Below are 24281 nucleotides of genomic sequence, written 5' to 3' on the forward strand. Positions count from 1 at the left end.
CAACTAACTAATAATTTTAGCAGGGTTCTTCCCAATAACAAAACAAAAAAAAAACATGGGTTTAATTAAAATTTCAAAGATGTGCCATGATCTAATCCGTTAAGACGACTTGAGATACCTTAATGTACGATTTGAAATTATCTAAATAAATATTTGAGAATACATATAAGGTTTAAAATGTCTCCAGTTACAAAATAAAATTCTCAAGGTAAGTACACATTTTAGTCTGATAGATATCCAATTTCTTGACTTCTCTTAGTGTAGTTCATGAGTCTAATAAAATATGTTGTTGATCCAAATATATAACCCAGGAGAGGGGTTAGTGGTAATCTATGACCCAAAAGCTGTTGTGGATGACAATTCTCAATCACCTACAACAATTTTGGTGTTTGGTAAAAAAATTAAAAATTTGTTTTTCTTCACAATTCTCAATTCCCCACAACAAACATAGAAAGCAAATTTCTAAGTGCTTTTGAAAACTGTAGTGAATCACAGCATCAATGAATATTTTATTTTACCCATAATACCCTTATTGATTTCTATAATTTTTATTTGTTTATTTGAATTAAAAAAATGCCTATTGTTAGTTATATTTTATATTGTAATAATTAATTATGATATTTTATTTGTACGATTATAATATACCTAAAAAAATAATAGGCATACTTATTTAATAACGTCGTTCTTAAAAAAATTAATGCTAATAAAAATTTGAAGCCACAAATTTAAAAAACAAGTAAAAAAACATTTTATTTTTACCAAACAAATAAGTGAAAGACACTTTCAGTATCATGTCCATTTTAATAATTATACACAGTCACAACACTTTTACATTAACATTTATCAAACACTTTGATACTGTTTTTTGCACTCACAGCACTTTTGAAAACATAGTTTACCAAACACTCAATTGCTTTACTTTACAGCTGACTTTACTTGACAGCTGTTTTACTTCACAGCTGTTTTTCCTCACAGCAATACCAAACTAGCCCTAGTTGCCGATGGCTTCTCAAATAAAAATTGAGTTTAAATATTCAAAATAGTTTGTTTAAAAAAAGTGTAGCAATTTAATGAAATACAAGTAAAGAGCACTCTTCTTCCTAACTATGAGTAGATGACAAGCATAAACTATGGTTTAATAGCATATTTACTCTATCATTTACCTAGCGTTCTACATAACTCGAAACCATCAAATATGTCAATTCATCGTGACATTTATATAACAAGGCTATGGGCTTGACGAATTCGGTTAATGTGGAAGATGGTATAAACTTTTAGAGTGTTAAATGAGACAAAGTTATAATTTTATAGGGTAAATGAGATAAAGTGATACTTTTATCGAGATGCATTTTTTATCCAGAATGGTCTCCTCATTGCATAACCTGTTTTTAAATTTTAATTAAATTGTTTTACAAAAGTGAGAATCACGAATGCCATGCATCGGCATCTCCATTGGCAGAAAGAATCAAAGAAGAAGACTTTCGGTGCATATGTGGGCGGCTGCGCGGTGCGCCTCTGCTTTTGACTAGTTAGTTCAAATAAAATATAAGCAGAAACTTTTCTTGCTGCTTCCCAAGTGGACCATTTACCAAATCAATTTGACGCATTCAAATTTCCCAAGGAAATAGATGGGAGAACTTCCAGCTCACCACTGGCCCACTGTGACCTCTTTTTCCCCCTTTCATTTACATAGACCTAAATATAAGTTTAGCGATCTTTATTCAACTCATTATCAATAGGCACAAAATATAATATGTATTGATAATTTTGTAAAAGTACTGAACTGAAGTGAAAGCATCAATTATAAACACAGGTGTCTGATTTGTTTGAATATCACATAAAAAATACTGTGCAAGGATGAACCATTGTTGTAAATATTATCATCTTTCCAAAAATTAAGAAAATGAAACCAATGATCAGGCAGTTTATCCTTCTATCAATCATAGAGCAGAACATAAATCATATATTCCATAATGCGACTCATAAGGATCCTTGACAAACAAACAAACAAAAGAATTGCTAAGCACACCAATTAGCTGCTAACTGGTATAAATAATTTCTTAATTAACCATGCTAACTGCTATAAATAATTTCCTAATTAACCATGCTAACTGCTACAAATTCTAAGCGTGCATTTTAGCTAACTTTATGATTCAAAACAGGTCAATGGCAGCTCAAATTGGAAAATTCAACTCAAGTCACAGCCTCTATCACAAATTTATGTCAGTCTAGCTGCATTGCATCCACCCATTCTCAGATGAGAGAGCAATTATTGCAGCATCTTATTTCTTGACATTTTGGTTCAAAACAATCTGGACCACAATATTCAAACTCTAAAGATTGGCCAATTATTTTCAGCTTGTATGACATTACTCTTATGGTGTCTATGATTACCAAATGTACATGGAATAACAACCTAGAATAAAAAAAATTACTATAAAAAGTTTATACATATCAACTAAAGAGATAGAACTTTTACAATCCATGAATATGCAGCCCAGTATGCTTGAAAATGCACGGTAAAAGATGATGCCATTTGATTCTGAGCAGAAGTGTTGTAGAAGATTATTGTTATCACTCTATCACTCTATCACTCTAATTCAAATTTCGGAGAGAAGTGGGGACAACCCTTAACCACTATATCAGATAAAAGGAAATATGCAAAGGTAATTAACTGCATAGCAGAGAAAACATAATGACCAAAATCATAATAAAGCAGGTTATATTGATTGCTATTTTGGCAATTTACAAGTAATTCTTCAGGATCACACGGCAAACTTCTTTTACTTAACGATCTTCTCCTATGAGGGCTAAAGTATGACTTAACAGCCTTGCATCCATCCATAAAAAAAGGGTATCACTATCACACTTTTGGAAAGAGGGGTACAAGAAGCCACAAGAGACCAAACTCTCATGATTGGGTGAGACATATCAAACTAACGCACAATTTGCCTTTCAAATTCATTAGAATCATTACATCCATCACTCTAGAGCATACATGCACGTAGCAAACACCGAACATGCAAAGGTTACCATATGAAAGGGCATACAATGAACAAGGTCGATGGGCTAACAAGAAAGGGGATGCATCACCATAATTTGTATCTAACAATAAATCCACTGAATCATAGAAAGCACAATGGTTTAAGAAAATTACGGCATCTCTCCCCAACTAAATCATAGTTTCAAGTATCTCTGACTCAAAAAAAAAAAAAAAAAAAAAAAAAAAATTAACAAATGGATTTAAACAAGAGGATCTTTTGAATAGAGTAAGTCAGAACTGTAAATTTTCAAGTACAAAAGAAAGAGAAGCAAGTGTAGAATCTAGATAATATAAAACAACTATGGTGTTAATTATTAAAATAGACGAAGCAGTCACTTCCCTTCAACTGAGTCCATGTGTATTGTACCATATGATAAGAAAAAGGAAGTAAGCATGAGCATTGAGCAAACACTACCAGGAAATTTAGTTAAATTATTATTTACATTCATTTAGAAGAAAATGGAAAACATGAAAACAGATCTCAATTTCTTCTTCGAATAACTACTAACTACTAAACAAACAAAATCACGGTAAATAAATTACACATAAAAAAAAAAAAAAACGGAGGAATCGCATAGATTGTTATACCAAATCAATCGGAGGCCGAATTATCTCCAGCAGAACCCGAAGCACCGGCGAGACTGAGCGGTCCCTTCTTCCTCTCCTCTTCGTATTCTGGATCATCCGTGGGCAGCTCGAAGCGGCAAACCGGGCAAGAATTCCTAGAACTCAGCCAGGGGACAATGCAATCACCGTGGTAGCCATGGCCACACGGAAGCTTCTTCGACATTTCACCAACATTGACCATATCCTTGCATATAGCGCACACCAAGACCTCCTCCTCCGAAGCAATCTTGACTGACGGTAACTCCGATACGACCGTTTTGGACGCCGGTGGAGCCCCTCTCCTTCCACTGTTATCGCTCTCCGCCAAAGTCTGCAGCAAAGCCTCATAGCCAGCTGCATCCACGTAATCCTCCGGATTGCCGATATATCGGTCCGATTCGGGCACTTCAAGCCGGAATTCGATCGAGTTGTCCTCCAGTCCCATCAGGATCTCAGCCCAATCCAGAATCCGGTTCCTCCCGCTCCTCGCTCGGGTCGCAATGTCCCGGATGCGGAGTCGGAGCACATCGCGACGACGTCGTCGCATGTCTTCGTCATCTCTCTCTTGCTGATCTTCATGATTCTCTTCGTCCCCGTTCTCCGATCTAACTTCTTCTTCCTCTTCGGCTTCTTCGTTTTCTTCATCGCCTCCTTGGTTGTGAAACTCAACACTGTTCGCATCATCGTCGTCCTCATCGTTGTCCCAGCCATCGAGCTCAATCCTGAGAAAATCCTCCTCGGACGAAGGGTTTTGGGCCTGCGGTGGGGACGCGTCCTCGTCACGCGCCGCTTGGGCGATTAGCCGCAGCACCTGGAGGAACGGAGAGCCGAAAGTCGGGTCTTCAACCTGATCGGATGATCCGGAAGGAGGATCCGACTGTGGCAACGATACAGCTGCTATCGATTCGACGAAACCGTTCTTGCAGTCGTGACAGATGATGTCCGGGAGATTGGCGAGAGTTTCGACGGACACGCGCTTGTTGCAGTGGTAGCACCAGTACTGCAGCGTCTCGGGGTCCGAAACTGATCGTGTCGGCGCCTGAGATGGGACTTCAGCCATTGTGTTTCGGTTGTGGAATAGTCCGATACGGCCGAGACAGACCTGGTACGACAAACAAAAGATGAAGGAGCGGAGAAAGTGGGGGCTGGTGATTAGATTCTTGAGGACCTGTACGCCGAGAGTGTGAATTGTCTACGGAATGGCTTTGATGTTACTGGGAGGTTGTTTGCCTTTCCTTGTCAGCCGTTGGATGCAACATGAAATTTCGTTATGTGTATTTGAGAAAACAATCCACGGTTGATATGCATGGGCGTATAAAGTGCGTATAAAGTGGTTGGAAAATGCAATAAATAAAAGGGATTAATGTCATTTTGCTCCCCAGACTATTACACATGTATCAGTTTGCTCCCCAGACTTCTAATTTGGAAAATTAAGGAACCTGACTTTTTCAATTTTGCCAATTAAGGTTATTCCGTCAATTTATACATTTTTCATCTAAAATGTCGAGATGATCAAGCAAAATTTAGCAAGAAATAAAAGAGGAAAAATGATGCATGAGAAAAAAATGATAAGATCTAATTAGAAGGGACCATTTTGCCCTCAAAGATTTGGATAAAAAATGTGTAAATTGACAAAAGAACCTCAATTGGCAAAATTGAAAAAGTCAGAGTCCTTAATTTTCCAAATTAAAAGTCTGGGGAGCAAACTGATACAAGTGTAATAGTCGGGGGAGCAAAATGGTATTAATCCCTAAATAAAATAAAGAGTTAAGCTTACCGGGGAAAAAAGAAAATAAAATATGAGTATTCACTCCTAAGTTTTTTTTTAAGGCCCAAACTAGAAAATGGGCTGTTAAAACGGTCCAGGTGCTACAAACTATGTTAGGCCAGCCCACTTTTAAGTGGCATGACGTGGATTTTAAGATAGGTTACATAGCGAAAAATTTAATTAATTATAAATAAACAATCTTAAAATAAAGTAAGATGAATGCCTTGATTAAACTATTAGTGTAGAGGAAATAGGTTTCTCTCTCTCTTAGTGTATTTGCACTATAAAACCCTAATACGTGCTTTTTTTAAGTACACAATTAATGGGTACGCTTATTATTTATAGGCCGAGAGAGGACCATTTTTCTAATATAACCCTAATTACTTTTACCACCCATCACAGTCAAGTTAAGGACACTACTTCTCTTATTTGACCAATAGGATTCCCCAAATAAATTTTTTCCTCCCCTCGTTTCTATCCCTTTGATTAGTTGTTTCAAATGTAGGACGTCTGAGCTTTATTCATCCCTTGTTTGTTGCCAGTTTGAACAAATGGAGTTTTTTATTTGGTAAATGAGCAACAAATGGAGGTTGGTTTGCAGTTCTGCACGTGTGCACACTGCACAGTTAATTAAACAAAAGTATAGTGCCAATATTTATTTATACACAAATATAATCACATTGTCTTCATTATTTGTATTTACAATCAAATTCCTCCATGTCCAAAAAGCAAACCCTCAATCTATGTATACATGCCTTCATAGGTAAACACTAAACTAAGTATCAAGCCCTGCGCTACCAACGAGTCAACAGAAAGAGATATTTTACAGTCTTACAACGTTTTGATTTGTTTTTTAAATGCCCTGAGTTTCTTTACTAATTTACGAGGAGGAGCCATGGCTAAGTTGTTGTGGGAGCCTGAACCGGACCTGAGAAGCGGAAGACTGGACGGGCACGCCATGCCAGCATATACCACCCTTGCAAATCTCGTGAACATGAACGGGATGATCGTTGCGCGAAACTGCATACGTGGCTTTACGGGAGACGTCCCACGTCAGAGTCCCAATCAGGATAAGGCAGACCACGACGGTCGACACGATTAACACAAAGCCACCACTGAAGCTCCGCCCCAACACCACCAGCCCATACGCCTTGATCCCCACGATGACTGCCACGTAGATCGTCGTCAAGTTCGCAACCACTGCGTCAGAAACCGCCATGAGAATTCAGACGCTAGCTACCTAGCTTAGCTTAATTAGCTCTCTTTGACTCTTTGACCCTTAGCTTTGACAAGTGCTCTGGCTCTACCTTTGGGTTGGCGGCTATTTAAAAGAAATTGAAGGGGTCCACTTATAATTGAATTAAGCAAAGGTTGCTTCTACGGACCGCAAATCTGGACTCTGGAGGGTTTGGAATTTGGGAATTTGGAACTTGGATGGAAGGGGTTTAAGTGCATATGCGTCTTCTTCGGAAAGCTTAATTGGGGTTTAAATTATGAAACTGAAAGGCATCGAAACGGGACCGTTTCGATATCTCTAGAGTGAGTAGAGTCTGATCTGCTGTCATATTGGCATCTCCATGTGAGCTTATCTTCGTTTTTGGGCGTTTCTCGGAAGAGAAAGTGGAAGGTATCCATTTGTTGTTGTCGTACACTCGCCGATTTTTTAATCCAACCATATAACGCGTCGTGTCCAAATACTCAAATAGTTTTTTTGTTTTCATTTTTTATTTTTTATTTTTTATGTTGGACAATACGACGACGTCATTGGTTGCAAATTTGCAATACGTGCTTCTTGTTTGTTCATTTGTTCTCTTGATTTTCCAAGAAACATTGACATCGCCCTACCTGATCTGATCATGAACGTAGTGACATTACGAGCCACGTATAAACCCGACCTTACATGTCTTGGTTTGGTGGTGTGTCACGTTCCAAAAGTTGAGAATTAAGTTACAACCAAATTTCCTAATTTTCTTCTCTATGATATGTGCTCACGAACAATTTTATCAAAACATACGGTTGCTAATGCTCATGTTGTTTTTGATTGGACAGTAGCCACCTTGCTGTTGCTTAAAGTTTTTTGTCCGCATTTTTAATGATGAAGTTGGATTAACGGTGATTAGTGTGATGGGGAAACCAATCCAACCTTATTGCCCCTTCTTTAATCATATACAAAATGTTTAGCATCGTAATTGGCCTATCATATAAAAATAAAAACTGGTTAACGTTTACTGGGAAAGAAAAGGAATTGCAATAGCTAAATATAGTAAAAAATTAAGAAAATACTGTGTTTCAATTTCTTTCTCTAGTACGTAAATTATAAAGTTTAAAGTATGGTTGATCATGCACACTTTTTTATATTCATGAATCATAATCAGATACAACGAATTCAAACTTCAAGTTGATTGAAACTGTATCATTCTCGAAAGGCATAAAAGGCAGCCAAGATTTGATATCCAAATGAGGCTTGATGGTTCAAAGTATTTCATCTCCGTCGGATCTCAATTTCATAATTTGACCAAGTTCATGGGAATGCGCAGTTCCAGTGGTACTAATCTAAATTTGATATTCATGAACTATATGTATAGATATGGGTAATATTCTGGTACTTTAGTGTTAAATAATCACTAGACTCTAAAACTTTAAATTATCGAAAAATAAACTAACAAATTATATCAAGTTTATACTCATTTATAAGTGATCGGCATTTGTAATTTTCTCATCATAATTTTCATGTAGGCCTGATCATATAAAAGTAAAATATACATAATTTTCTCATCACAGCATACATATATATAAGTCTCATCCTATAAAAGTAGAAGTCAAGTACATACTAAATAAAATATACCAACTTAATTTACTCTTTTTAATAAGACATATTGAAAAAGATATACCAACTTATATACTTAAAATTAAATGAAATGCTTTTTAAGGGTCAAACCTTGGTTCATTAAGCGTTGATTTCACTAGCAGTCCAAATTTGACATTTGAAAACATCATAAAATCATTGAGGAGAAAAGATTACATAACTCATAAATACACAAATGTAATCGTCTGAACCTCTTCATTAAGCGCCAAGCCCTTAGCGGCAATTTTAGAGTGTTTGGTGATACATTTTTACTTCTTCCACAAATACTGATTTGACGGCTTTGTATTAGCTTTTAACTCTGAAACGACTTGGGATGTTTTAAAAAACGACTTGAGAAAATCTAGGGTATGACTTTAGAAGTGTCAAAACATGACTTGAGATGTCACTAAATACAATTTGAAATGCATCAATGGTATAAACATTTAAAATGTCTCGAGCTACAAACTAAAATTCTCAAAGAACAACTTGAGATGTTATAACGAACGACTTGAGAAACTATAGGGTATGACTTTAGAAGTGTCAAAACATAACTTGAGATGTCACTAAGTACAATTTGAAATGCATCAAAGTAGAAGTCAAGTACATATTAAATAAAATATACCAACTTAATTTACTTTTTTTAATAAGACATATTGAAAAAGATATACCAACTTATATACTTAAAATTAAATGAAATGCTTTTTAAGGGTCAAACCTTGGTTCATTAAGCGTTGATTTCACTAGCTGTCCAAATTTGACACTTGAAAACATCATAAAATCATTGAGGAGAAAAGATTACATAACTCATAAATACACAAATGTAATCGTCTGAACCTCTTCATTAAGCGCCGAGCCCTTAGCGGTAATTTTAGAGTGTTTGGTGATATATTTTTACTTCTTCCTCAAATACTAGTTTGATGGTTTTATATTAGCTTTTAACTCTGAAACGACTTGGGATGCTTTAAAAAACGACTTAAGATGCCCTAAAAAATGACTTAAGAAAATCTTGGGTATGACTTTAGAAGTGTCAAAACATGACTTGGGATATCACTAAATACAATTTGAAATGCATCAATAATATAAACATTTAAAATGTCTCGAGCTACGAACTAAAATTCTCAAACAACGACTTGAGATGCCATAACGAACAACTTGAGATGTCATAACGAACGACTTGAGACACTCTAGGGTATGACTTTAGAAGTGTCAAAACATAACTTGAGATGTCACTAAGTACAATTTGAAATGCATCAAAGGTATAAAACATTTAAAATGCCTAGAGCTACAAACTAAAATTCTCAAAAAACGACTTGGAATGCCTTAAGGAACGACTTGAGAAACTCTAAAGGTATGACTTTAGAAGTGTCAAAACATGACTTGCGATGTCATTATGTACAATTTGAAATGTATCAAGGTTATAAACATTTAAAATGCCTCGAGTTACGAACGGTTATTCTTAAGGAACGACTTGGGATGCCCTAAGGAACGACTTGAGAATCCCTAAGGAACGACTTGAGAAACTCTAGGATATGACTTTAGAAGTCTCAAAACATGAATTGAGATGTCACTAGAAATAGTCTGAAAAGTATCAAAGGTATAAATATTTAAAACTCTCAAGGAATGACTTAAGATGTTTTAAGGAACGACTTAAAATGCCTTAAGAAATGACTTGAGAAACTCTAGGTTATGACTTCAAAAGTGTCAAACCAAGACTTAGGACGTCATTAAGTATAATTTAAAATGCATCAAAGGTATAAACATTTAAAATGCCTCAAGTTACGAACTGAAATTCTCAAGGAACGACTTAAGATGTCCTAAGGAACGACTCGAGAAACTCTATAGTATGACATTAGAAGTGTCAAAACATGACTTGAGATGTCACTAAGTACAATTTAAAATGCATAAAGGGTATAAACATTTAAAATTCCTCAAGTTACGAACTGAAATTCTCAAGGAACGACTTGGGATGCGCAAAAGAACGACTTGAGATGCCCTAAGAAACGACTTGAGACATTTTAAGGTATGACTTTAGAAGTGTAAAAACATGACTTGAGATGTCATTAGATACAATTTAAAATGCATCAAGGGTATAAATATTTAAAATATCTCGAGCTACGAACTAAAATTCTCAAGGAACGACTTGGGATGCCCAAAGGAACGTCTTGGCATGCTCTTAGGAACGACTTGAGATGCCTAAAGGAACAACTTGAGAAACTCTAATGTATGATTTTAAAATTGTTAAAACATGACTTCAGATGTCATTAAATACAATTTGAAATACATCAAGGGTATAAACATTTAAAATTTCCAAGAAACGATTTGGGATGCTTTAAGGAACGATTTGAGATGCCTAAAGAACGACTTGAGATGCCTAAAGAACGACTTTAGATGCCCTAATGAACGACTTGAGAAACTCTAATGTATGACTTTAAAAGTGTTAAAACATAACTTATGATGTCATTAGGTACAATTTGAAATACATCAAGGGTATAAAAATTAAAAATTCTCAAGGAACGACTTGGGATGCTCTAAGGAACGACTTGAGATACCCTAAGGAACGACTTCAGAAACTCTAGGGTATGACTTTAGAAGTGTCAAAACATGACTTGAGATGTCACTAGGTACAATTTGAAATTCATCAAGGGTATAAACATTTAAAATTCCTCAAGCTACGAACTAAAATTCTCAATGAACGACTTAAGATGCGCTCATGAACGACTTGAGCTGACCTAAGAAACGACTTGAGAAATTTTAGGGTAAGACTTTAGAAGTGTTAAAACTTGACTTGAGATGTCACTAGGTACAATTTGAAATGCATCAAAAGTATAAACATTTAAAATGTCTCGAGTTACTAACTGAAATTCAGAAGGAACGACCTGGGATGCCCTAAGGAACGACCTGGGATGCCCTAAGGAACGACTTGAGATGCCCTAAGGAACGACTTGAGATACCCTAAGGAAAGACTTGAGAAACTTTAATGTATAACTTTAGAATTGTTAAAACATGATTTGAGATGTCATTAGGTACAATTTCAAATACATCAAGAGTATAAACATTTAAAATTTTCAAGGAACAACTTTAGATGCTTTAAGTAACGAATTGAGATGCCCTAAAGAACGACTTGAGAAACTCTAGGGTATGACTTTAGAAATGTCAAAAAATGACTTGAGATGTCATTAGGTACAATTTGAAATGCATCAAGGGTAAAAACATTTAAAATGCCTCGAGCTACGAACTAAAATTCTCAAGGAACGACTTAAGATATCCTAAGGAACGACTTGAGAAACTCTAATGTATAACCTTAGAAGTGTTAAAACATAACTTCAGATGTCATTAGGTACAATTTGAAATACATCAATGATATAAACATTTAAAATTCTAAAGGAACGACTTAAGATACTTTAAGGAACGACTTGAGATCCCAAAGGAACGACTTGAGATTTCCTAATGAACGACTTGAGATTTCCTAATTTCCTAATGAACGACTTGAGATTTCCTAATGAACGACTTGAGAAACTCTAATGTATGACTTTAAAAGTGTTAAAACATGACTTGTGATGTCATTAGGTATAATTTTAAATACATCAAGGGTATAAATATTTAAAATTCTCAAGGAACGACATGAGATACTTTAAGGAACGACTTGAGTTGCTCTAAGGAACGACTTAAGAAACTCTAGGGTATGACTTTAGAAGTGTCAAAACATGACTTGAGATGTCACTAAGTACAATTTGAAACGCATCAAGAGTACAAACATATAAAATGCCTCGAGCTACGAACTGAAATTCACAATGAACGACTTGGGATGCTCTAAGGAACGATTTGGGATGCCCTAAGGAACGACTTGGGATGCCCTAAGGAACGATTTGAGAAACTCTAATGTATGACTTTAGAATTGTTAAAACATGACTTCAGATGTCATTAAATACAATTTAAAATAGATCAAGGGTATAAACATTTAAAATTTCCAAGGAACGATTTGAGATGCTTGAAGGAACGACTTGAGATGCCTAAAGAACGACTTTAGATGCCCTAATGAACGACTTGAGAAACTCTAATGTATGACTTTAAAAGTGTTAAAACATGACTTGTGATGTCATTAGGTACAATTTGAAATACATCAAGGGTATAAAAATTAAAAAATTTTAAGGAACGACTTGAGATGCTCTAAGGAACGACTTGAGATACCCTAAGGAACGACTTAAGAAACTCTAGGGTATGACTTTAGAAGTGTCAAAACATGACTTGAGATGTTACTAGATACAATTTGAAATTCATCAAGGGTATAAACATTTAAAATTCCTCAAGCTACGAACTAAAATTCTCAATGAACGACTTAAGATGCGCTCATGAACGACTTGAGATGACCTAAGAAACGACTTGAGAAATTTTAGGGTAAGACTTTAGAAGTGTTAAAACTTGACTTGAGATGTCACTAGGTACAATTTGAAATGCATCAAAAGTATAAACATTTAAAATGTCTCGAGTTACTAACTGAAATTCAGAAGGAACGACCTGGGATGCCCTAAGGAACGACTTGAGATGCCCTAAGGAACGACTTGAGATACCCTAAGGAAAGACTTGAGAAACTTTAATGTATAACTTTAGAATTGTTAAAACATGATTTGAGATGTCATTAGGTACAATTTCAAATACATCAAGGGTATAAACATTTAAAATTTTCAAGGAACAACTTTAGATGCTTTAAGTAACGAATTGAGATGCCCTAAAGAACGACTTGAGAAACTCTAGGGTATGACTTTAGAATTGTCAAAAAATGACTTGAGATGTCATTAGGTACAGTTTGAAATGCATCAAGGGTAAAAACATTTAAAATGCCTCGAGCTACGAACTAAAATTTTCAATGAACGACTTAAGATACCCTAAGGAACGACTTGAGAAACTCTAATGTATAACCTTAGAAGTGTTAAAACATAACTTCAGATGTCATTAGGTACAATTTGAAATACATCAATGATATAAACATTTAAAATTCTAAAGGAACGACTTGAGATACTTTAAGGAACGACTTGAGATACTTTAAGGAACGACTTGAGATCCCAAAGGAACGACTTGAGATTTCCTAATGAACGACTTGAGATTTCCTAATGAACGACTTGAGAAACTCTAATGTATGACTTTAAAAGTGTTAAAACATGACTTGTGATGTCATTAGGTATAATTTTAAATACATCAAGGGTATAAATATTTAAAATTCTCAAGGAACGACATGAGATACTTTAAGGAACGACTTGAGTTGCTCTAAGGAACGACTTGAGTTGCTCTAAGGAACGACTTAAGAAACTCTAGGGTATGACTTTAGAAGTGTCAAAACATGACTTGAGATGTCACTAAGTACAATTTGAAACGCATCAAGAGTATAAACATATAAAATGCCTCGAGCTACGAACTGAAATTCACAATGAACGACTTGGGATGCCCTAAGGAACGACTTGAGAAACTCTAATGTATGACTTTAGAATTGTTAAAACATGACTTCAGATGTCATTAAATACAATTTAAAATAGATCAAGGGTATAAACATTTAAAATTTCCAAGGAACGATTTGAGATGCTTTCAAGAACGACTTGATATGCTTTAAAAAACGACTTGAGATGCCCTAAGGAACGACTTGAGATTCCCTAATGAACGACTTGAGAAACTCTAATGTATGACTTTAAAAGTGTTAAAACATGACTTGTGATGTCATTACTCATTAGGTACAATTTTAAATACATCAAGGGTATAAACATTTAAAATTCTCAAGGAACGACATGAGATGCTTTAAGGAACGACTTGAGATGTTCTAGGGAACGACTTGAGAAACTCTAGGGTATGATTTTAGAAGTGTCAAAACATGACTTGAGATGTCACTAGGTACAATTTGAAATGCATCAAGGGTATAAACATTTAAAATTCTTCAAGCTACAAAGTAAAATTCTCAATAAACGACTTAGGATGTGGTAAGGAACGACTTGAGATGCGCTAAGGAACGACTTGAGATGCCCTAAGAAACGACTTGAGAAATTTTAGGATATGACTTTAGAAGTGTCAAAACATGACTTGAGATGTCACTAGGTACAATTTGAAATGCATCAAGGGTATAAACATATAAAATACCTCGAGCTACGAATTGAAATTCACAAGGAATGACCTAGGATGCCCTAAGGAACGACTTGAGAAACTCTAATGTATGACTTTAGAATTGTTAAAACATGACTTCAGATGTCATTAAATACAATTTGAAATACATCAAGGGTATAAACATTTAAAATTTCTATGGAACGATTTGGGATGCTTTAAGGAACGAATTGAGATGCCTAAAGAACGACTTTAGATGCCCTAATGAACGACTAGTGATGTCATTAGGTACAATTTGAAATACATCAAGGGTATAAAAATTTAAAATTCTCAAGGAACGACTTGGGATGCTCTAAGGAACGACTTTAGATGCCCTAAAGAACGACTTTAGATGCCCTAAGGAACGACTTAAGAAACTCTAGGGTATGACTTTAGAAGTGTCAAAACATGACTTGAGATGTCACTAGATACAATTTGAAATGTATCAAGGGTATAAAAATTTAAAATTCCTCAAGCTACGAACTAAAATTCTCAATGAATGACTTAAGATGCGCTAAGGAACGACTTGAGACGTCTTAAGAAACGACTTGAGAAATTTTAGGGTATGACTTTAGAAGTGTCAAAACCTGACTTGAGATGTCACTAGGTACAATTTGAAGTGCATCAAGGGTATAAACATTTAAAATGTCTCGAGCTACGAACTGAAATTCAGAAGGAACGACTTGGGATGCCCTAAGGAACGACTTGAGATGCCCTAAGAAACGACTTGAGATACCCTAAAGAACGACTTGTGAAACTTTAATCTATGACTTTAGAATTGTTAAAACATGATTTGAGATGTCAGTAGGTACAATTTGCAATACATTAAAAGTATAAACATTTAAAATTTTCATGGATAGACTTGAGATGCTTTAAGGAACAAACTGAGATGCCCTAAAGAAACACTTGAGAAACTCTAGGGTATGACTTTAGAAGTATCAAAACATGACTTGAGATGTCACTAGGTACAATTTGAAATGCATCAAGGGTAAAAACATTTAAAATGCCTCGAGATAAGAATTAAAATTCTCAAGGAATGACTTGAGATGCCCTAAGGAACGACTTGAGAAACTCTAATGTATAACCTTAGAAGTGTTAAAACATGACTTGAGATGTCATTAAGTATAATTTGAAATTCATCAAGGGTATAAACATTTAAAATTCTCAAGGAATGACTTGAGATGCTTTAAGAAACGAGTTAAGATGCCTTAAGGAACGACTTGAGATTCCCTAATAAACGACTTGAGAAACTCTAATGTATGTCTTTAAAAGTTTTAAAACATGACTTGTGTTGTCATTAGGTACAATTTTAAATACTTCAAGGGTATAAACATTTAAAATTCTCAAGGAACGACTTGAGATGTTTTAAAGAACGACTTAAGATGCTCTAAGGAACGACTTGAGAAACTCTAGGGTATGACTTTAGAAGTGTCAAAACATGACTTGAGATGTCACTAGGTACAATTTGAATTGCATCATTGGTATAAACATTTAAAATTCCTCAAGCTACGAAGTAAAATTCTCAATGTACGACTTAGGATGCGCTAAGGAACGATTTGAGATGCCCTAAGAAACGATTTGAGAAATTTGTTGGTATGACTTTAGAAGTGTCAAAACATGACCTGAGATGTCACTAGGTACAATTTGAAATGCATCAATGGTATAAACATATAAAATGTCTCGACCTACGAACTGAAATTCAGAAGGAATGACTTGGAATGCCCTAAGGAACGACTTGAGAAAATCTAATGTATGACTTTAGAATTGTTAAAACATGACTTGAGAATTGTTAAAACATGACTTGAGATGTCATTAGGTATAATTTGAAATATATCAAGGGTATAAACATTTCAAATTTTCAAGGAACGACTTGGAATTTTTTAAGGAACGACTTGAGATGTCCTAAAGAACGACTTGAGATGTCCTAAAGAACGACTTGAGAAACTCTAGGGTATGACTTTAGAAGTGTCAAAGTATGACTTGAGATGTCACTAGGTACAATTTGAAATGCATCAGTGGTATAAACATATAAAATGTCTTGAGCTACGAACTGAAATTCTTAAGGAATGACTTGGAATGCCCTAAGGAACGACTTGAGATGCCCTAAGGAACGACTTTAGACACTTTAGGGTATGACTGTAGAAGTGTCAAAACATGACTTGAGATGTCACTAGGTACAATTTGAAATGCATAAAAGGTATAAACATTTAAAATGCCTCGAGTTATGAATTGAAATTCTTATGGAACGACTTGGGATGCCCTAAGAAACGATTTAAGATACCCTATGGAACGACTTGAGAAACTCTAGGGTATGACTTTTGAAGTGTCAGAACATGACTTGAGATGTTACTAGATACAATTTGAAATTCAATAAGGGTACAAACATTTAAAATACCTCGAGGTACGAACTGAAATTTTTTGCGGAACGACTTGAGATGCCCTAAGGAACAACTTGAGACATTCTACGGTATGACTTTAGAAGTGTCAAAAATGACTTAGGATGTCACTAGGTACAATTTGAAATGCATAAATGGTATACATATTTAAAATGTCTCGAGCTACGAACTGAAATTCTTAAGGAACGACTTAAGATGCTCTAAAGAACGACTTGAGATGTCTTAATGAACGACTTAAGAAACTCTAGGATATGATTTTATAAGTGTCAAAAAATGACTTGAGATGTCACTATATAGAATTTGAAATGCATAGTTAATTTGATTATCTTGTGCTTAATTTAGTGAATTTCTATTTGATTGTGTATGTTTAAGTATGAGTACATGATTGGTAGGATCAATTGAGTTTATGTCTTAAATAGGGTACTTTTGGAGAAGTTAATCTGCATATGTGTCTAGTTAGGGACTTATGTTAGGGAACCACTAACAACGACTGAAAATTAACATATTGGAAATTTAAAACTAAAGTTTCTCAAGTCGTTTCTTTGGACATCTCAAGTTGTTACTTAGGGCATCCCAAGTCGCTTCTTGAGAATTTCAGTTCGTAACTTGAAGTATATTAATTGTTTATACTCTTGACGCATTTCATATTGTACAAGTCATATCTTGATGTTTCCAAAGTCATACCCTAAGTCTTAGTTGCATTGCAGTGCTAATAAGACTGTAGAGATATGATATATTTGGTAAAGAAAAAATCGTCAATCAACACTTCCTAATCAACGATTGTGGGCCGTGACTAGCAAATCTCTTTTTAAAGTTCTAATCTTCAATAATATTTTTCTAAATTCCATTAATCTGTTTTTCTTGAAAACAATCTACTTTCTTTTTCTTCTTTTTTTTTTTTTTTTTTTATAAGAGAAATAAGAAATAACTTACTTCTCCTACTCTTTCCTTCTCAACTTAACTGGTCCAATATGTTTGCCATTTCTGCAAACTTTTTATAAATGGAACTATTAATGGTAAATAGAAAATCATCACTCATCAAGCAATGGCTATAATTGAGACTAAACAAACCATGCTTTTCATTTTCAAGTGCACCATATATATCCATAGAAAGATATATATATATATATATATAGTAAGTTCGAGAGTAGAACTAAAAGCATCAGACAAGTGCTAGAAAAACAGAAACAAACAGTTTTACAAATGAGAGAAACACAACTTATTAAGGAGATGGAGGCCAACCATACCCTCATGCATCCTCATTCACTGTTTCTAGGTCGGTTTGAGATCCAAAGTTTTTTTAAAAAGTGCTTTTCACTCTATAAAAGCAACCCCAACCCTAAGGGGATGGAGGCCAACCATACCCTCATGCATTCTCATTCACTCCTTCATTGATCCTCAGCTCAAGCTCCTCCGGTATTCCCTCTTCTTCATCCCACGTCTCATCATAACTCGCATCATGCATTTGGAAGGCCCAATCTTACTCATTTGGGCTTGTATAAATTCAGCCCAAGGAGAGAAATCACTTGGGCTTGTACAAATTCAGCCCAAAGAGAGAAATCCAGTAACAAGCTAGAGCGTTTGATTTCTCCACGTCTATGGAAGAAACAAAATCCAATAAGAAGCTGCCACGTACAATGAGCAGACGGTAGCCGTTGGATCATCCATGCTGGCAACACCAAAACTCATCACATCGGTCAAGCGGATTGGAGATCTCAAGTCGTCGGTGGGGCCGGCCACACTGCTTTGTGTTTCCACGTCAAGCGAACAGACGAGGCCCAATAAATTCTCGCCACGTATCAAGAAGCAAATCAGGAAGCGTCTGCTCGTCCACGCTGGCAAAACCAGGTCAATCAAACGTGAAAGTCCCGTTTAAAATGACGCCCTCCTCCGTCTGAAGTGCAGAGCTATATATAAAATCATAAGCCAGGAGAGGTTGATTAAATCCATAAGCAATTGAAGCAGATTATCTGAGTGACAGAAGCTACTAGAAGTCTTGTAGTGTAGGACTGTAAGATGAGGAAGTGGACGATCCCTTCCGTTTTGCTTCTATTGTGTCTTCTCTCTCTTCTCCCGGATCAAGGTACGTTCTGTGGTTTACAATTTCTTCGTCGTTTCTGTGAATTTCTTTAGATCTTGAACAGTGAATGCTGTGAATGATGCACTGCGCTAAGTAACTGTTTCTAAGTTGATATTTGATTAGAGTTTTGGGGATCTATGGTGGTTGTTCAGGTCGGAAATTACAGGCCAATGCAGAGGGTTCTGAGGAGGTTGTAGATCCACCAAAGGTTGAGGACAAGCTCGGAGCCGTTCCAAATGGGCTATCTACCGACTCTGACGTCGCCAAGAGGTAAGAGGTTTATCAATATTTGATTTCAAAAGTATTTAGAAACTTAATTTATAGTAATTTCTGACCATGGTTGTTTACTTACTACTCTGAATTCAGGGAGGCGGAGTCAATCTCAAAGAGACGCAGCAACGCTGAGCATTTTGAGTTCCAGGCGGAGGTGTCTCGGCTCATGGACATTATCATCCACTCCCTTTATAGTAACAAAGACATTTTCCTCAGGGAGTTGATCTCCAATGCTTCTGATGTAAGCCTAAATTATCAGACAATGTTTTGTCTTTTCAGAGACCTCACACCGATTCGATACGGATTGAAAACTTACTTTTGTCTATTTCAGGCGCTTGACAAGATTAGATTCCTTGCCCTCACAGACAAGGAGGTTTTGGGTGAAGGTGATAACACTAAGCTCGAGATTCAGGTTAGTAAATGAAGAAGAAATGTTCTTTGCTTTGCTTTAACCGTGTTAAAGTGTACTAATATAAGTTGCACGTTGATGTTGAAAAATGCAGATTAAATTAGACAAAGAGAAGAGAATCCTCTCCATACGTGACAGAGGTATAGGTATGACAAAGGAGGACTTAATCAAGAACTTGGGAACCATAGCAAAATCTGGAACTTCAGGTAACTTTTACTTTTATTGCGATTCTCCTTGTCCAGCTGCATTAACTGTTTGTTTTTACTGATTGAAATTATTATGTTCTATGCAGCGTTTGTGGAGAAGATGCAGACAAGTGGTGATCTCAATCTCATTGGGCAATTTGGTGTTGGGTTCTACTCTGTGTACCTCGTTGCTGACAATGTCGAAGTCATTAGCAAACACAATGATGACAAACAGTAAGCGTTTTAAAATAGAGATTGGTTCTTTTATTGAATTTGTTCTGGTAACTGTTATGCTTGGGATGCTGAACTGTTTAATGATGATCGTAGGTATGTTTGGGAGTCAAAGGCTGATGGGTCATTTGTAGTTTCCGAGGATACATATAACGAACCACTTGGACGTGGGACTGAAATTAGATTGCACCTCAGAGAAGAAGCAGGAGAGTATTTGGAAGAGAGCAAACTAAAAGTGAGTGTACTTGAAATATTTAACCACTATTATTTAGTTTCATTCAATTGTTACTCATGTTGGTTTCCCTGCTTTTCTCTTTACTATTACGAACAATTTACTCCTGTCTTTTTTATGCCTATCATAACCAGTAACGTTCTCGTCAGTTACTTGGATGTGTTGCTCTTGTTTTTGTTTCTAGGCCCAACATTCACCCCATAAAGAATCTAATGATAGTTCCATACATAATTTGTTGTATTGAGAGGTTAAATTGATGTGCGATGATAATTTGATGATTTTCTTTTCTTCTTGCAGGAGTTGGTGAAGAAATATTCTGAATTCATCAACTTTCCCATATATATCTGGGCAACCAAAGAGGTTGATGTGGAGGTTCCTGCCGATGAAGATGAAGAAGAATCATGTATGGAAGCATTATTCAAATGCCGTTTTCAAATATTATTGTAAAAGCTTAGTGCAGATAAGCATAAATTAATTGAATTGTTATGTTTTGAAGTTTCATCTGTTTCGGTACATATTCTTACATATTCTTGCCTTATTCAACCATTGTGAACAGCTGAAAGCAGCTCCACCGAGGAAGAAACTGAAGACGATACCGAGAAAAGTGAAGATGAAGATGCAGAGAAAAAGCCAAAGACAAAGACAGTAAAGGAAACAACATCTGAGTGGGAGCTCCTAAATGATGTTAAAGCTATATGGTTGCGCAATCCAAAGGAGGTGACTGATGAAGAGTACACCAAATTCTATCACTCTCTTGCCAAGGTAACTTTCTTGTATGATGGTTGCCGAACCTTATAGAATGTTTTGGGGAAACTAAATAACCTTTCATATTCTCTTTGTCTTCATTAATTGTATATGTTATGTTTTTCAACAGGATTTCAGTGATGAGAAGCCTTTATCATGGAGCCACTTTACTGCTGAAGGTGACGTAGAATTCAAGGCTGTCCTGTTTGTGCCTCCTAAGGCTCCTCATGATTTATATGAAAGCTATTATAATGCCAACAAATCCAACTTGAAGTTGTATGTTAGAAGGGTTTTCATATCAGATGAATTTGATGAGCTTTTGCCCAAGTATCTAAACTTTTTGCAGGTAATGCAGGATAGGTTAAGTTCTTGTAATTAGGTTTGTGGGATTGGTTTTTACATGCTTACCAGAAATTGGCTTTTATACTTATAATCTTACGATCAGGGTCTTGTGGATTCTGACACCTTGCCACTCAACGTATCACGAGAAATGCTTCAACAACACAGCAGTCTGAAGACAATCAAGAAGAAACTTATCCGGAAAGCCCTTGATATGATCCGTAAACTTGCTGAAGAAGATCCTGATGAGTCCAATGACAAGGACAAGGAAGGTATGGGGCAATTATTATTGCTTCTTCTTAATATTTGCAAGCAGTTTTCTTTTACTATTATGGAATTATTCAATCACCTTGAAAACAGAAAACTCGAACTTCATTGAAGATGTTATCTGGGATAGATACTAACTTTGCATTAATTGTTCACTTTTGGTGTGTTGACATTTGAAACAGAGGTTGAAAAATCCAGTGATGATGAGAAGAGAGGCCAATATACAAAATTCTGGAATGAATTTGGCAAGTCGATTAAACTTGGTATCATTGAAGATGCAGCCAACAGAAATCGTTTGGCAAAACTTCTAAGATTTGAGAGGTATTTTTTATGTTTACTTCTATATTTAGTTTTATTGGCTACCTTGTACATTCTTATATAGTCTTCATGGGGTTGAACGACTACTTTTAACTCTCTGACAGCACCAAGTCAGATGGAAAGTTGACTTCACTAGATCAGTACATTTCAAGGATGAAATCTGGGCAAAAGGACATATTTTACATTACAGGAACCAGCAAGGAACAATTGGAAAGGTCTCCATTCCTTGAGCGGCTTAAGAAGAAAAATTTTGAGGTACATATGAAAAAAAAATCTCCAATCCGTTGTCCTCTTATAAATAGAGATGTTGCTTTTGTTCCCCCTTTTTTTTTGGATCATGAGGAGGCTTTTTGTCTCTCTATTTACCTTTTTATATGTATTGTTGCAGGTTATTTTCTTCACAGATCCAGTTGATGAATATCTGATGCAATACTTGATGGACTATGAAGACACGAAATTCCAGAATGTGTCCAAGGAGGGTTTGAAACTTGGTAAAGACTCAAAAGACAAGGAACTCAAGGAATCATACAAGGAGCTCACTAAATGGTGGAAGAGTGCTCTTGCCAGTGACAATGTGGATGATGTGAAGCTGTCCAACCGTTTGGATGACACCCCTTGTGTGGTTGTGACATCAAAGTTTGGATGGAGTGCAAATATGGAGAGGATCATGCAGTCTCAGACTTTATCAGACGCTAGCAAGCAAGCATACATGCGTGGCAAGAGGGTACTTGAGATTAACCCAAGGCACCCAATCATCAAGGAGCTCCGGGAGAGAGTAGTAAAGAACCCTGAGGTATGTTCTAGACTTGTTACCCTTCACTTAATATTCAGAAATGTGAATGAAGGTTCGCAGAATGAAGATATAGCTGCATGTATAATTTTGCATTCATGACCTTATTCACTTTTAAATGGTCTCCAACATTTAGATTCGAATGTTTTAAGAAATCTTAAAACCTGGCTTGCAGAATATTTTAAGATATCTTTTATAACCTGGTTTCTCAGTCATTGCTCAATGGTTAGACTTTAAAGTTTGTCAATTTATGATTGTTTCATTTGGGGTATCTGATCTCATGCCTAGATATGAAATCAAAATGGTTCTGCATTTAGGTGGCTTAGATGAATAATTAGGCCAGCACATTGCTATTACTATGCCTATGCTTATTACTATGCCTATGCTTACGGTTGGGTTTAAAGAATGTCCTACCAAAAAAAAATTTGTTTCTCGTTAAAAAAACAAGAATGTCTTTGAAAAAATGATATGTTGAGCTGTGTCAAATCTGGTTGATCTTATCCAATGTTGGCTTGCTCTGCAGGATGAGAGTGTAAAGCAGACAGCGCAGCTTATTTACCAGACTGCACTCATGGAGAGTGGCTTCGTACTTCAAGACCCCAAGGATTTTGCCACCCGCATCTACAGTTCAGTGAAGTCTAGCCTAAACATCAACCCTGACGCTGCAGTTGATGAGGAAGATGATGCTGAAGATGCTGAGGCAGAAAGTTCTGCAAACGAAGCTGCAGCTACCCCTGAGGCTGAAGCTGATGCAGATAATCTGAAGGACGAGTTGTAGGTTGGCTATAAAGTGGGTGATATTCTTATGTCCAATGGGCTTTTTAACCTTTCACGGTTCAGTCTCTTGAGAAACAGAAACTCACTGCTTTGCACGTTTTGATTCCGTTAGATGAAGTTAAAAGACGTTAGATAATAGAGTTACTGTAATCATATAAGCAGAATTTTGTCTCCAGCATCTAGTTAATGAGTTTCAGAGACATGTATTTTCTTTGCAAATACAATGCACCATCTTCTGTTTCTGTTTCAAGTTGGAAATCTTCCATTCCTCCCCCTTTCATCGTGTTGGTTTTGGAATAGCTTTGCACTAGCAGGCACGCTTGTTTTCGGTCATCACCAATCCCCCTCCAATGAGATCTTGGTTTAGGGAGAGGGGATTGGGCAGCCAGGACCTTTAGGCCCTTCTTGTATACCATTCTCTCTGCAAATTGGTAGTAAGATGGACACAGGATTTGATCTAACATGTCTACAGGCCAACAACGCGAGTCTACCCAATACACAGGAAATCGGCGAGGCCATCTTGTGGCTCAGAAACACTTGTTTCGATCTAAGATTCAGCTAGCCGCTAAGTTTGAGTCTGTAAGGAACTAGTCAGAGGAACCTGAGTATAACCTTGACCCTCTGCCACTCTGGGCTCCTCACCCTACATAAGTTTCCATTTCAAAGTTTCAAATATAATTTTTGGAGTGCTGATTATGATTAACACTAATAGGGATTATAAGCAAAATATAGTTGCAATTCCCGCGTGCACGGGCTCAGTAGTTAGTCTTAGGAGGGTGTATTCAATTAGGATTTTAAATGACTTTGGTGGAATTAAAAAGTCTGGTGATATTCAATCAAAACTTTTAAAGAGTTTAT

The 24281-nt window shown here is 36.1% G+C and overlaps 3 protein-coding genes across 3 annotated transcripts; 1 reads left to right on the forward strand and 2 right to left on the reverse strand.

Moving 5' to 3' along the window:
- Window positions 1-1415: 1415 nt before the first annotated feature.
- Window positions 1416-4833, reverse strand: CIP8 (COP1-interacting protein 8). The gene is made up of 2 exons (XM_086251527.1): window positions 3632-4833; window positions 1416-1695 (listed from the first exon to the last, which is right to left on the reverse strand). The coding sequence occupies exon 1, from the start codon at window positions 4707-4709 to the stop codon at window positions 3636-3638; it is 1074 nt and encodes a 357-aa protein (XP_086107653.1). The 5' UTR covers window positions 4710-4833; the 3' UTR covers window positions 1416-1695; window positions 3632-3635.
- Window positions 4834-6047: 1214 nt separating this feature from the next.
- LOC147278072 (uncharacterized) lies at window positions 6048-7080 on the reverse strand. Its single transcript, XM_086251890.1, has one exon. The coding sequence runs from the start codon at window positions 6634-6636 to the stop codon at window positions 6298-6300; it is 339 nt and encodes a 112-aa protein (XP_086108016.1). The 5' UTR covers window positions 6637-7080; the 3' UTR covers window positions 6048-6297.
- An 11638-nt stretch (window positions 7081-18718) lies between these two features.
- SHD (Chaperone protein htpG family protein) lies at window positions 18719-23673 on the forward strand. The gene is made up of 15 exons (XM_086251937.1): window positions 18719-18861; window positions 19011-19128; window positions 19225-19372; window positions 19463-19543; window positions 19635-19746; window positions 19833-19959; window positions 20053-20191; window positions 20486-20591; window positions 20745-20950; window positions 21063-21278; window positions 21378-21543; window positions 21721-21859; window positions 21961-22111; window positions 22245-22649; window positions 23170-23673. Exons 1-15 carry the CDS (start codon window positions 18795-18797, stop codon window positions 23422-23424), a joined length of 2436 nt encoding a protein of 811 aa, XP_086108063.1. The 5' UTR covers window positions 18719-18794; the 3' UTR covers window positions 23425-23673.
- The last annotated feature ends 608 nt before the right edge of the window (window positions 23674-24281 follow it).

This window comes from Dryas octopetala, chromosome 7 (genome assembly GCF_963921425.1).
Source record: "Dryas octopetala chromosome 7, drDryOcto1.1, whole genome shotgun sequence".
Classification (NCBI taxonomy): domain Eukaryota; kingdom Viridiplantae; phylum Streptophyta; class Magnoliopsida; order Rosales; family Rosaceae; genus Dryas; species Dryas octopetala.

Bases quoted from the DNA above. Each gene is read 5' to 3' on its own strand.
- CIP8 (XM_086251527.1), bottom strand. From the start codon at position 4,709: ATGGCTGAAGTCCCATCTCAGGCGCCGACACGATCAGTTTCGGACCCC.
- LOC147278072 (XM_086251890.1), bottom strand. From the start codon at position 6,636: ATGGCGGTTTCTGACGCAGTGGTTGCGAACTTGACGACGATCTACGTG.
- SHD (XM_086251937.1), top strand. From the start codon at position 18,795: ATGAGGAAGTGGACGATCCCTTCCGTTTTGCTTCTATTGTGTCTTCTC. The intron at 20,192-20,485 runs GTGAGTGTACTT...TTCTTCTTGCAG, and splicing joins TGGAAGAGAGCAAACTAAAA to GAGTTGGTGAAGAAATATTC. The intron at 20,592-20,744 runs GTATGGAAGCAT...CATTGTGAACAG, and splicing joins TGAAGATGAAGAAGAATCAT to CTGAAAGCAGCTCCACCGAG.